Source organism: Falco biarmicus, chromosome 13 (genome assembly GCF_023638135.1).
Source record: "Falco biarmicus isolate bFalBia1 chromosome 13, bFalBia1.pri, whole genome shotgun sequence".
Taxonomy (NCBI): Eukaryota; Metazoa; Chordata; class Aves; order Falconiformes; family Falconidae; genus Falco; species Falco biarmicus.
In genome coordinates this window covers 28,907,053-28,920,883 of record NC_079300.1, presented here as the reverse complement: position 1 = coordinate 28,920,883, position 13,831 = coordinate 28,907,053, and the positions used below count along the sequence as shown (strand labels likewise).

Sequence of the window (13,831 nt, the reverse complement as noted above, 5' to 3'; positions counted from 1 at the left end):
CGGAAGCGGAAGTGCGGGGAACGGCGACGTGTGCGGCGGGCCGGCATGGCGGGCAGGCTGCAGCCGCACCTGGAGGCGCTGCAGCGGGAGCTGCGGGTGTCTGACCCCGCCGTGCTCTCCGTCCTCCTGGCGCTGCTCGTCGTCGCCATCACGCTTCGTGAGTTGCGGCCCGCGGGATCCCCGCCCCCCCCCCCCCCCCACCTCTCCGGTCGCGCCCTGGGGTCTGTCGGGGGCACCGGCCGCCGGGTCGCGCCCGCTGAGGGGCCGCCGGGGCCGCCCGCTGAACCTCGGGGCCGCCCGCTGAGCCCCGGCTCTCCCCCGCAGTGATCTGGAGGTTCGTGCAGGGCAGGAGGAGCGGCCGGAGGGCGGTGCTGCTGCTGGGCCTCTGCGACGCGGGGAAGACGCTGCTGTTCGTGCGGGTGAGCCGGGAGCCAGGGTGGGGGGGCTCGGGGCGGCCGCGAGAGGAGCCCCAGGCCGGGGAGCTGCCCGGCGCCCGCCGCCCTGCCACCCCTCCGGCCTCCTCCTGCGGAGGTGAAGGCGCGCCAGAGGGCTTGCAGGCACACTGCCGTCCTTCTTGCTGTAGTGATGCGGAGATTCAGTATATACATGGATTTTTTTTTCTTAATGAGTGTTTTTTAAAATTCTTTAGGGGGGGAAAAAAACTGAAACTGTTTTGTGCATGTAATTTGAAATCAGATATCTGAAGCCTGTTACTTCTTACAGACCATTTGAGTTTCTGAGTGGATGAAACACGATGTCCATGTTCCTCCAGCCTCCTTTTTCTGAAAATTACTTTTGTTTTTCACAGCTGTTGACAGGCAAATACCGTGATACCCAGACTTCAATAACCGACAGCTCTGCAGTTTATAGAGTCAGCAACGACAAGGTGAGTGGACAAGCTTTTGGCTCTGACTTGTGCGTGGTTCTTATAGCCAGCTGGTGCCTTTGTTTTTCTACTCCCTGTGCTAAACATGGCTTGATGCCTTTTGTACTGCTCGGTCTTCCCAGCTTGAAGTCAATCCCTGGTTTGGTCCAAGTGTAGGATAGGATTTTTCTAGGCAGTGTACAATGAGAAAGTAGGAAAATACTGGGAGGTATTAGGGAATTCTCGTCTTGGCAGGTTGTTTTTTCATTGCTTGTCAAATTATGAAACCTTTTTGACTGAAAACCATGTTTGCGTATCATGCCTTGAAAGGTGTGTGGTATTTTTTTCATATAGAAGAGGAAAAGGAACTTCTTTTATTAGTGGAGTAAAACCCACAGTGCTGTGGGGGACAGTGGTGTGGTTCAGAGCAGGAGGTTTGTGGTTCTGTTGTTTGGTTTATTTGCTTGACAGTAATTTCTGTTTCTCCCAAGGAAAAGTAAAATTAAAAGCTTAAACAGGCTTAAAAAGGGTCTCTAGCTGAACTTCATATGGTCTTAAAAAGGGTTTTGTTACTTTCAGCTCCTGGACTGCCACAGACAGAGTTATTTTCAATTTATGGCAATCTCTCTCATTTCAGAGTGTTTTTGTCATGCTGAGTGCATGTGTGGCTGTGAAAGCAGGAAACTGGCAGCACATTACGTGCTGGTGGGTTGTAAAAGCAGAGGGTGATTTTATGGTTTCTCTGTGGCAATCTTCAGTGACAATAGTGATGATAAGAGATTAAAAACTTAGTAAAGAGAAGTGCAGGACTTGTTTTGTACTTTTCTATGTCTAAGATTGAGCAGATAACTATTTGTAGGGGAAGAGATACTGGAATGCTGCAAGGCAGACTGCTGTTTTTCTGCTTATTTTTCATTTTTTAAAATTGTAGATGAGGTTTCCATTAAAATCCAAGAACAGTGGGTAGGTAGGGTCTTGTGTAGTGTTCTCTTCCCTCTTGAGAACAAGTGTTCTTCTTGAGAGCAGTGACCTGGCCCTACCTGGCCCTGTCTTGATTAGGAGCATGTGAGAGGCATTTGTTCTCTTTGAAACATCATTGCTTTGGCTGGAGGCTGCGGAAAGGGAAACATTTACAGTTTTTAATTTAAAAAGTTTCTTGCAAGGGTATTTTTGTGTTATTCCCAGCAAAGTTTGTGTATTTAGGTAGACTTGCAGTAGGGTAGATTGCACGCGTGAATAGGTAACTTGATGCAGAGACTGTAGGATGATTATTCTGTATCAGGGACTTGCAGGACAGGAGTTTGTTGTTTTGCTGTGCAGAGATCCACTTGCTGTCAGGGACCATGTGAATCTGCTGGTGCACCGAGAGGGGTGACTGATGAGCTTTGCTACTTGCACTGTGCATGTGGTAGTTGTAGGTTGGGTATTGTGGATGAGAAATGGGTTGAACGTTCTCTTTTCTCTGGTCATGCGCTGTCCTCTCGGCTCTGGCGGGTGGTTTGCTGGTGTTGGCACCCTCCTTACTGAGTCCTAGCCATGAATGTCATTCCTCAGCATTTCTTTTGACTGTCAATTGTTTGGGCTGGTGGAGAGGCTGCACCTTGGGGAGTTATGTGCCTCTGTCTGGTGTGGGGATTCACTCACCCGCTGCTGCTTTAACACCAGGCTAACTGGAAACCACTATCAGACTGGTTTTCCCCAGCCCACAATCACAGGTAACCCTAGATCAGGTTTAATAATACCTTCTTGCTTCTGTTCCCAGAGTGCTAACGTGACCTTAATCGACCTTCCAGGCCACGAGAGTTTGCGGCTCCAGTTCTTGGAGAGGTTCAAGGCCGCAGCCAGGTAACTTGGAGGAGATTGGCAGGGTATGAGGGGGCAGGTGACGTTTTGCAAAGAGATAAATCAAATGATGGTGCTGGGAATGCTGTGAGCTGGGCTGGATTTGCTGTGGGGTGGCGCCCTGAGAGTCGGAGCTCTGCCATGGGGTTGTGGGCGTTCACTATTGTTCTGCTTTCCCCCTTACCTGTCTGTGCAGTGCATCATGAGGCAAAGCAGCTGCAGCGGGGAGGGTAGGGGATGTGGTGTATCCCTGGGGCGGAGTGGGAAAGATTTCCTGCTGGGGCTGGACATGGGGTGTAATTCAGCCAGCACATGCTAACCTGCTCTTGGGTTGGGTGAGATCAGATGTGGAAACAAATATGATAGCCCAGGCTGGAATACCTGGGGGGAAGATGGTTCCAGAGCTTCAGGCCCAGCACGTGTTCTTCCCTCCAGAGCCATTGTGTTTGTGGTGGACAGTGTGGCCTTCCAGCGGGAGGTGAAGGATGTGGCAGAGTTCCTGTACCAGGTCCTGGTCGACAACACTGTGCTCAAAAATGCGCCTGCGCTGCTGATCGCTTGCAATAAGCAAGGTATTGTGTGCTGCCCTGTGGGCTGGACATTGGATTCAGTCCTGGAGTGACAGGGGTTCATGCCGTGGATGCTGAATTGCTTAGGAGTTGGGATTTCAGCAAACTGAAGGCTGGAACTTGGTTTCAAACTCAGACTACTCAGCAGGAATGTTTCTAGCAGCTGTTGGAAGAATTCTTAGGTCAGGTATGTCTTAATAGCTTTGCAGAGAAGCACCACGTGGGAGAGCTACAGCTTTTTAGACAGGTTTAAGTAAGACAGGTGGCTTTCTGCTTGGGCAGAACTGTCTGCCTGAATCTGCAGGCAGCAGAAAATACGATCAACTTGAGTGTAACGAACTGCCCGTACACACTTGGTAGCCTCAGTGTTAAAATCGGACAGCCATTTAGCTGCCATGTTTACATGGTTTCTCTTGGCTGGACTAGCAGGAGCATCCAGTTACTGGAAAGAACTAGATTTTCAGATACCTACAACTTACAAAGTGAAGGTGTGGATCCATGTATAACTGTCTGAAGCTTTTGGGCAGTATTAGATTTGGGTTTCTTAATTATTTTGTGCTCTACTACTGGAGCTGCCTAAGGCCTTCATAGCTCCATGTGCCATAGGTTAAAAAGTGCTGTGTTGAGATCTATAATGCCCGGACAGGTGAGAGGGCTGGGCCTTGTGGGTGGGAGTCCTCTGAAGCAACCCACTGCCCAGCAAGAAGAAATTAATTCCCTACTTTATATCAGACTTTGGGTTGCTTGCTCCCATTCACACCTGCAAACCCAAAGCTCCAGCATCTCTTCCCCTAGTGCAGGCACAGCTGTCTTTGTCCCAGTATCTCTTAAGGCTGAACAGTATGAGCAGGCCTTGCTGTACCTTTAGGAGGAGGAACCAAGTTTTGAATTCTGCCATAAAACCAAACGGCTTTCTTCCTTTTCTCTCTATAGATGTCACAATGGCAAAATCAGCAAAACTTATTCAACAGCAGCTGGAGAAAGAGCTGTAAGTATGAAATTGGATCTTAAACCCTCTGAGCTTCTCTCTCTCTTCTACTTCCTATCTCTGACCACAGCGCTCAGCGAGGTCCCTTGAGCCACATCCAAGTTCATTGTAGAAGGGGAGCGGCCTGTTTTGTCTGTGTAGATGTAACCAAGATAAGAAAAGATTGGTCCTTGTAAAAGCATGCAAAAAAGCAGTAGGCACAAACAGTGTAATGCCTCCTGGAAGCTGAGGGTTGGAAAACAACATCCCAATCCTTTCCTAAAAGTAGCCTTCCCTAAGCTAAGCGATACCTCCCAGGGCACTGTCCTCTCTCAGGTACAGGCAGGGTTGGCTTCCGAATGTCAGACTTTCTGCAAGTGGTGTGAAGATCTCAGTAGCTCTGCTCAGTTGTACTGGGGCAGGTTTTTTTGCAGGGCTGCTCTGATGCAGAAGGGCTTGGCATGCAAAGCTTCACAGCTGGGAAGGGAGTGTCTAGTTTTCCTGGTCTGCTAACAGGCATGGCAGGAGCCTGTTTGTGACCCCGTGTTGGCTCTGTATCTCATACTAGGAAGAACATTAACCTGGGAAGACAAATGATGTATGATCTGTTACTAATTTTAAGTTGTAAGAGCAAGTGGAAGGAGGAGAAAGTGGCTTGTAGACTTCTACAGTGTAAGCCGCCAGCTGAATGAGCTGCAGCATCAATGGCTGGCAAGTAGATGATTTATTTAAAGCTGGTTTTAATCTCTGTGCACAAAGATTCTGCCTGTGAGTCTTGTAGTTGGATCAAATCTTCTCTGGGAGAGACCTCTGCAGCTCTTGTGTTGTAGTGGCCTTCTCTTCCAGCATCTAGGAGAGATTTTTCCTTCCACGCACACTCAGAACTGGATGTTTTGCCCTCCTGTTGCCTGTGGGTCCTGTTTGCTGGTTTGCAGTTAGCAGCAAGGCAGTCTTGTGAGCAGTAGCAGGAGTGTAGCTCTTTGGTCTCGCAAACAAATACACGTTTGTGGAATATGACCATCTTGTTGCCAAGTGGTAACTTGTGACGTGGTTTAACCCCAGCCAGCAACTAAGTGTCACATAGCTGCTCATTTGCTCCCTCTTCCCCCGCAGTGCGATGAGAGGGAGAATTGGGAAAAGGTAAAACTTGGGGGGTGGAAATAAGAACAGTTTAATAATTGAAATGAAGTTAAAAAAACAAACTAAAACCAAAACCCCAATAATAAGTGTAATGAAGAGGAGAGAGGAATAAAACTCAAGGGGAAAAAAACAAGTGATGCACAATACCGTTGCTCACCACCTGCTGACCAAAGCCCAGCCAGTCCTCAAGCAGCGACTGGTGGCTCCCAGTCAACTCCCGCCAGTTTATGTACTGAGCGTGATGTTCTGTGGTATGGAATATCCCTTTGGCTAGTTCAGGTCAGCTGCCCTGGCTCTGCTCCCTCCCAGCTGCTTCTGCACTTGCTTGCTGGCACAGCATGGGGAACTTGAAAAGCCCTTGAGTTAAACTAGGCGCTACTTAGCAACAACTAAAACATCAGTGTGTTACCAACATTAGTCTCATATTAAATGCAAAAAACCAGCACTGTACCAGCTACTAAGATGAAAATTAATTTTATGTCGGCCAAAACCAGGACAACTTGGCAGTGTTAGTTTAACAGTTGGACTCTGTGATCTGAAGGGTATTTTCCAACCTAAATGATTCTGTGATCTCCTTGGCCAGTAGACGGCAGCAGTGTTATTTGTGCTGTTGCCTCTTCCAGGCTGCATACCTGACCTTTCCATTTTTAAGGGAGGAATTGGTTTCTAACTCTCCAGGAAAATAAGCATTCCTTGGTTCCAGTGTTGGGCATTTGCTGGTTATCTGTGTGTAGAAGTTGGATTTCCAGGTAGGTCGTACGCTCCCTCTTAGGCAGCGTTCTCCCTGCAGGCTAGCAGGTGGCTGCCATCCTCCTCCCTGCACTGCCATACTTGGATCTCCTGATGTGGAGAACCCAAGGAAGTGTCTGCTCTCTTACTCCTGAACTTGCACCTCTGGGCAGTGGTGTTTTTTCCCGATGCCCCGTTAATTTAGCTCCTTTCTGTGAATAAGGAGTAGCTGGGGTTGTCTGAGAGCAGGCACTGCCAGGCTTTTCTATCTCTGAAGGAGATGCAGCACTCCATCCGTGAGGCTCTACTAGGCGGTCAAAGAGCCGGGAAGGGGTTGCTGATTGCATCTGTGCCTGATGCAGCCCCTTGACTTCCCTCGCCTCGCTTTTGGGGGTACCTCAGCGGCAGGCAAATCACAACCCCTCTGCATCTGCAGGGCTGTTCTACCCCTCTGTGCTGCCTCTGCCTTGGATGCTGGTGCATGTGGGCAGGGAGGTCCATCCTTCCTCTCCGCATGTGGCATGGAGCTGAGATGCTGCAGCAAGCTGAAGGGCAGGAGTAGTGGTGACGTTGCAGCCTGGCCCTTGGGCAGGCACTCCTTGTGGGGAGCAGCGGGGAGACTCAATCCCCTTCTCAATCCCTAAAGGTATTTGACATGCTGCAGTGGGGTGAGTGCCTGCGTGATCCCTGGTATCGCAGGTGCCTCTCTCTTCCAGTTAATCTGTTAAACTAGTGCAGATCTTGAGCACTAAATCGCGTAATTGCTGGTGACTGGCATCTGCCATGGGGATATTGGGGAAATTCAGGTGAGGACATAATTGCCTGACTCTTGCTGTTGTTTATTACAAAACAAAACCTGTTTAGGCACCCTCTCCTTGAGTGGTCTTCTGTCTTGCTCTCTTGAGCCTCTCTGCACTTGTGCCTTCCAGTGGGTATGTGGAAGTGGCCAAAGTGCCTATGCCTCCCCGGGCAGAGCTATGGGACCTTCTATCCTTGGTGTAGCTGGCATCCTGCTGACAGTGCTGGCTTCAAAACATCTCGGTAGCCGTGGTGTAGGTGGTATTCCCCTGGCTGACAGTTCTGGGCCCTTTCTCTTCTCTGTCTGCAGCAATACCTTACGAGTGACCCGCTCCGCAGCCCCTACCAGTCTGGATGGCTCAGCCACTGGGGGCCCTGCCCAGCTGGGGAAGAAGGGCAAGGACTTCGACTTCTCCCAGCTGCCCATGAAGGTGGAATTTGTGGAGTGCAGTGCTCGGGGCAGCAAGGGAGAGGATGGAGATGCTGACTTCGAGGGCCTTGAGAAATGGCTGGCCAAGGTCGCCTGAACGGAGAAGGGCAGGGCTGGAGGGAGAGACTTGGGGACTGAAAGGAAAAAGATGGTCTGAAGCACTCAAATCTCATCTTGCTGTAGAAAGAAGAAACTTAAGCTGGAAATCAGCATTGTGGTACCTTCCTCTGCTGCTTGTGGGCTTGGGAGCAACATGACACGATTGCTGGTGTGATTTCCTCTGACTGTTCACACTGCAACACTTTTTTTCCTCTCACCTGTTCCTTTGTCTTCCTCTGGGATGCTGACCCTCTGGGCTTGTGTTTTTCCTTAATCTTTAGGCTTTTCATTTGGTAGATGCCAAGCAAATTAGGAAGGAGTGCACTGCCAGGTGAGTTTTAGAGATTGGCGTCTGCATGTTGTCTTCTGCCTTGGTTTAGCATTGTAAGCCTGTTGCCTCTTGGAGGTACTGGTCACCTCCTGATTCGCACTTCTTTCTCCAGCCTCTCGCTGCTTGGGAGCACACCTCTGCAAAGTGCACGGACTCTCTCTGTTGGGCAGTCATTGAGAGTATAAAAAACCTTCGTGTCTCCTACTTTCCTGTTCTTCCAGTCTGGCACAGTCCCATTTTTGTGTTAGTGGAGTGGTGTATTAAATGCCAAAACCAGGCTGGCTGTTCTGCCTTTGTCACTCCAGCTGCGGCACCTGTGTCTTTGGGTGATTTCCACTGTTGGACAGTTCTTGGGAGTCTTTCTTTAACTGAGGGTTATGTCCTGAAAGCTTGTCTCATTCTGCTTCTCCTTCCCATACTTCAGGCTCTTCTGCAGACATGTATACACTTGCCAAGTGGCAGAGCTGTAGTAGGGTCTTAGCTTGAAACTATGAGTTGGTTATGTTTTTAGATTCATACCTATATTACACGTGAGATCTGGCACGACTGGCTTTCACTGTGCAGTCCCCTGCCTGTCTCCTGCTCCAGTGACTGCAGCAAGATCTTTTTCTGTGTGCAGTTGGTCAGCTGTTGTGGCAGAGTGAGAGGGAAAGCCAAGGAGTGCTAGCACATTCGTGTGATTCCTCCTCCTGAGGAAGATGCTCAATGAAGAGGGGGAATAAAGGTGATATTTCCCAGTTCTTATTTGCCTGTAGTGTTTAAAGCCGAAGTTGCTCTTCTGTGCGTGATCTCAACCATTAATCTTGTTAAAGGTTCAGGGGATGGCTGTCGGTAGCTATTTCAGTGGCTCGAGGCTGCTTGGAGTGTTGGAGGGCTCTGCTTCAGCATGTGTCTGAGTTGTCCAAGGGACTAGGCTCTCCTCCCTGTGTCTGGCCAGGAGCACTGGTTATGCAAAGGGAGATCTTCCAGCAACGTTGGTGTTGATCAGGTGGGAGGCAGCAGCCTGGCACTGTGCTGGGGGTTCAGCTTCCCCTTCCTCAGCTGCCTTAAAACACAGTCGCCCTGGCCAGCAGCTTAATAGAGCTTTGTGCTCTGGTGGGGTGTAATTTCTGTGCAGCACCTCCATGAGGATGATTGCTCTCCATGCTGCATATTGGGAAGTCCTACGCCATTTAATTTTTTCCTTTTTGTTGTTTCCCCTTTTGTTTTAGGGTAGGAGGCAGTAGCTGGCTTCTGTTAGAGCTTTTTTTGTCTTTTGCTGGCTCCTCTCCTCTCTGGTTTGATGTTTCCTTCATTGTTCAACTGATCTGTTGCGTCCTTTTCCTTTCTGTCGGGGGCATTCTCTGCCTCCCTGTAGCATTGCCAAGTGTTGGTGTTGGGAAGAGTGAGAACAATCTTCAGCAAAGGCTTGTGCTCGTAATGAAGCCGGGCCTTATGTTGCTAGTCCTGTGAGCCCAACAGCTCTTCTGCTGTCCCTGCAGGAGGTGGGGAGGGTTCTGTTTACAAAGGATGTTACATTCTCTTTTTTTCCTGCAGCCAGAATATTGCTAGAAAATGTTTGTCATGCCTTGAACTCCTTTAGCTGGAGATCCTTCCTAGGCTGCCTGCTTTGAATCCATAATGTTGAAGTGGGAATATTGCTGTTTCTTTGGGTGGTTATTCTGCTTGCAAAGGCCTGTCTCCTTGAAAAGCAGAGGCAGCACCAGCCTCTGCTGAGATAAGAGGGGAAGGTAGCATGAGGCTATGGTTGGTTTTAAGTTATTCTTAGTAAAAGTATTCCTTAAATAAATTTTTTTTGCTTAAATGTTTGTTCTCAAGTCTCACTTCAGTCTGTCTGCATTTGCCGTGACTCTTCTCAGTGGCGTCAAATCCACGTGTACTGGGACTCTGCTGCTGCTCAACATGACGTTGGAGATCGGCCTTCCTGCTTGGTGGCCAGGTCTGTGTTGTCAAAAAACAGTCTTCTCCACATACAGGGCTTTGGGGTGTTGGCGGTTGGTATTTTTTTTATTTGGTGTGCATTTACCGCCTTAGTGTGGGTATTTGAGGCTTGATAACCATGTAGCAAACCCCCCCCAAACCAGTGACCAAAAACCTGGAGAGAGAGAAAAAAAAAAAAAAAAAAAAGTACTCAAATGCACTGGAGAACTCGGGCCAGTTGCAGTGCGCTGTGCACAGCTGTTGGGGTTGAAGTCACAGAGCACTTGCCCTGCCGGGGGTGGCAGTGGCACCCTGTAGCTGGATGGAGACACCAGCTCTCCCTGCCTGAGCATGGTGTGTAGGGCAGCGTGGCTGAGCTGGGGCTGCACCCAGTGCCACTCGTGCCGGAGGACAGCGTGTGCGTTGGGTTGTTGCAGAGCTGCGTGTGGGTTTTGGGCTGCACTCCGTGACTTGCCTGTTAAATATTTGGGGCTGGTTTTCCCCAGTTGCTCAGGGAAAAGGGCAGAACTGGAAAATCTGAATGTTGGGTTTCACACACACCCCACACCCCCCAGTCAGCTTTGTGCTTTGCTTCTTGCTTTTACTTATAAACCTTGTTCCCAGCCTGTGGCTTTGTGCTGTCCTGGCAAGTTGCTCCTGAGGCTTGGCAGCCAGTGTGTTTGGATGGCTGTGGTGAGGCAGCGGGATGTGATAAACTCAGTTCCTTCTGCTCCAGCTGCCTGACCCAGAGTCAGTCACCCTGCTGCATTTACACGTCTGCAGGGATTGAGGCTTTCCTTCTCCTTTAGAGCTTTTTTGATGGATGTTTTTTGCTATGGGCTGTGCATTGCTTGTGAATTGTTCCCCTGGAAATGAAGGGTGCTTTTGGAGTGGATTGATAAGCACAGTGAGATCCAGGATAGCGGGAGCCACATGAAAGTGGAGGAGAGATTGCTGAAAGGCAAAGAAAAGCAAAAATAGCGTGGTGCCTGAACACTGGCACCCCAGTGGTGGTTTCCAAGGCTCCCAAAACCAGGTGTTGCAGCTGTGACCTTTCCTGTGCATAGAGCCGTTGACTAGCCCCAGCCACCGTGACACCTTTGGGGCCAGAAGGTTCTGTGCTCGCCCCATTTGGGCCGCCTCTTTTGCTGGATGACACCTCCTGGGGCTTGTCCAGCTTGATGTTACCCCTGGTGGGATGGAGGTGGAGAAGCAGAGTTAAGGAAGGTCATGTGGGTGTTAAGGGAAAACCTGCCAGGTGGAGGGGGAGTGGGAATGGGAACAGCCAGGACAGACCTTGTTTTCGTAGACTTGCTGATCCAGAGCACATCCAAGGCAGCTCCCCTGCTGTCCTCTCCTGCCTCTACTCTCCTTTCCCTTTACTCCCTCTGTGACCGCTTTGCCTGACAGCCAGGTTAATTTGATCATAGCTGCTAATTTGAATCACAGTCCCTAAGATGATTGATGACAAGGCCTCCATAATTGTAAGGGTTGTAAACATGCAACTAATACTCCATTCACTATTTATTCAACCAAGCCACCTTTGGGTGGTGAGCTGTGTCTTCAACTGCACATTCATGATTGCTCTAAGAGTCCTTGTACTCCTTCCAGAGAGGTGAGTCTTCACACGGTTTCAGCTGTCCGTATCCCCGTGGACCAACTGACATTGACAAGGATAAACCACAGTAAAGGGAAAAAAAAAAAACAAAAAAAACCAAAAAACCCCAAACAAAACCCCCAGAAGGTAGCAGCCAAAAAAAAAAAAAAATTCTGTTCAAATTGCAAGGTTGTCACACTGCTCTGTAAAAAGGGGTGCACCTTAACCATATTGGGTGTGATTTTCTCCTCTTGGTGAGGTGAGAGAGACATTTGCTATTCCTGTCTTGGAAGCAAAACAAATAGAATAACTGTTGCCTTTCCCAGCAAAGGCAAATGCAACGGAACTTAGCTGTGTGCTGTGAGCATGGATGCAGCAGGGCTCATTGGCCAAGAGCATGGGGAAAAGTCGTGCTGTGCCCTGCACAACGGAGGGGTAAGGACAGCAGAGGCTGAATACATTCACCCAAGACAACTCTTCTGCTCCCCTCCTGTCCCTCCCCATCCCCTCCAGGTCACCTCTCGGGCTGTGATGCTGCCCAGGAGGGGATACAGCTGCTGTGTAAGGGAGGAGGAAGGTGTGGTGCCCTGTCTGGCCCATGCTCCTTGCCCATGGGCCCTGGAGCCCCTGCCCTGCCCCTCAGTCCCTCCCTGAGCTGGGGGGGGGGTAGTGATCTCCAGCTCAGCCACGGCTGTGGCTGTGCCTGGCTGGGGACCTCACTGATCCTGACCCAACTGACATTCCAGCATCTTTTGCTGTCTCATCCCTGTGGATAGTATTGCTGCGTCTGCCGCGGTCCTCTCTGGGTGTCAAATGTGCTTCAGCAGCCGCCCCTCCTACAGGAGCCACGGAAAAGATGTGGCCTCCTCAGATGCAGTGCGTTCACCTCGAGCCCTTTGCCCCTCCAGCAGCACGGGCCTGGCGCGATGAATGTTGTGCCCTTTGCACAGCGCCGGGATCTTCAGAGAAGCTCGTGGAACAATTCCTGTGATACCGGTCAAGTGGTGCTGCCATGTCACTCTCTCCAGGTGACAGCAGGCCATCATTATCAGCGGGTGCATCTCCAGGTCCCACTGCTGCTGTTGCTGTTCTAGCAGGCTGCCTTCGTCCTGCCAGGAAAGGCGGTGCGGCAGGGCAGGTGAATCTCTGCGGAGCAGATCAGGGAGGCCCTGGAGCTGCTGTTCTCCCTTCAGATGCACTGCTGCCAGGGATATGTGCTGCACAACCCTGCCTGCAGCCCCTGCCTGCAGCCCCCTGACCCCAGCCCCTGCCTGCACCCACCTGCACTGTGCCTGCAGCTGTCTGCATGCAGTCCCTGCCCACAGCCCCTGCCTGCCTCCAGCCCCCTGCACTATGCCTTCAACACCAGGCCCAGCCCTGCTCACAACTCCTGCCTCCAGCCCGTGCCCTCAGCTGCCTGCATCCTGCTGAAAGCAGGTCCCAGCTCCCTGCCTGAAGCCCCCTGCCCACAGCCTCTTGCCTGCTGCCTCCATCCCCAAGCCTGATGCCCGCTGTACCTTGCCTGCGGCTCCCTGCCATCAGCCCCATGCATGTAGCACCCTGCCTGCAGACCCCTGCCTGCTCTGTGCTGAATTGTGCAGACACCTTTTGGGTGCTGTAGGCAGGGTGCAGAGGGCTGCAGCCGGGCACCGCTGCCCCTGGGCTGCCTGGCCCGTGAGCTGGCACAGCCTGCCTGCTCGGCACAGCCCCTCATCACTGGTGGAGCTGCAGGAGGAGCGCGTGCCCTGTGTGCCCTCATTTCTTCACCTTTGCTAGCAAGGGGTGCACTCAGCATCTGCCAGGATGCAACCTGCAGGCATCCCCCAGCTTGGGGCGGGGGGAGACCAGCAAAGCACCACAGTTGGAAAAGTGACCTTTATTTAATTATAATAAAAAAAGCAACAAACCCTGACATGTTCTGCGATAAACCCCTAGTTACAACTTTTCACAACATGTGTGCAGTGTCCATGCTGACCTCTGTGAGGGGGGGGCAGGCGGGGGGGGGCACAGGGCAGCCCCACAGGGTTGGCAGCCGTTTCCCCTGCTCCTGTCCCAGCTGGGCAGGCATTGCCTGGCTGGAGACGTCACGCCGGAGCAGGGACCATTGCCCACAGCAGGCACTTCTCTGGCTTGGTGGGATGGGGCTGCGCTCCAGCCCCCATCTGCCTCCTGCTCCAGCTGGTGGGGGCTACCCCTCCCCAAAGTGATGGACAAGGTGCCGCTGGAGAGCCTGGGAGAAGCCGGTGCCAGGATGGGGCTGGCATGGAGCATCCCTCGCCGGGAGCACGGCTGCAGGAGGGGAGCTCGGAGCTGCTACGGTGAACTCGCTCCCTTAGGAGGAAAAACAAACCCAAAAAAGACAAAGTACTGGCAGTGGGTAACGGGGGGTGTGGAGTCAGTCCTTGGGTGGGCTACACCAGCCCCGCTGCCTTCTCCTGCACGTTGTACTCCTTACTCCTCTTCACCTTCCAGCTGATGAGGGCGAGGAGGATGGTGCCCACCACCTTGTAGCCCACCTGCAGCCCCAGGTATCTGTCAGAAGAG

The 13,831-nt window shown here is 51.4% G+C and overlaps 2 protein-coding genes across 3 annotated transcripts in view; one reads left to right on the top strand and one right to left on the bottom strand.

The window, feature by feature from the left end:
• Positions 1–8,510, top strand: SRPRB (SRP receptor subunit beta). The gene is made up of 7 exons (XM_056358120.1): positions 1–157; positions 325–419; positions 809–886; positions 2,628–2,710; positions 3,143–3,279; positions 4,210–4,264; positions 7,221–8,510. The coding sequence occupies exons 1-7, from the start codon at positions 46–48 to the stop codon at positions 7,435–7,437; spliced, it is 777 nt and encodes a 258-aa protein (XP_056214095.1). The 5' UTR covers positions 1–45; the 3' UTR covers positions 7,438–8,510.
• Positions 8,511–9,287: 777 nt separating this feature from the next.
• Positions 9,288–13,831, bottom strand: part of SLCO2A1 (solute carrier organic anion transporter family member 2A1) — a 33,959-nt gene continuing 29,415 nt past the window's right edge. For both annotated transcript variants that reach the window (XM_056358104.1, XM_056358103.1), the window contains one exon: positions 9,288–13,819. In XM_056358104.1, coding sequence (XP_056214079.1) covers positions 13,699–13,819 — 121 coding nt within the window. In that variant the 3' untranslated portion in view covers positions 9,288–13,698. The remainder of the gene's footprint in view (positions 13,820–13,831) is intronic.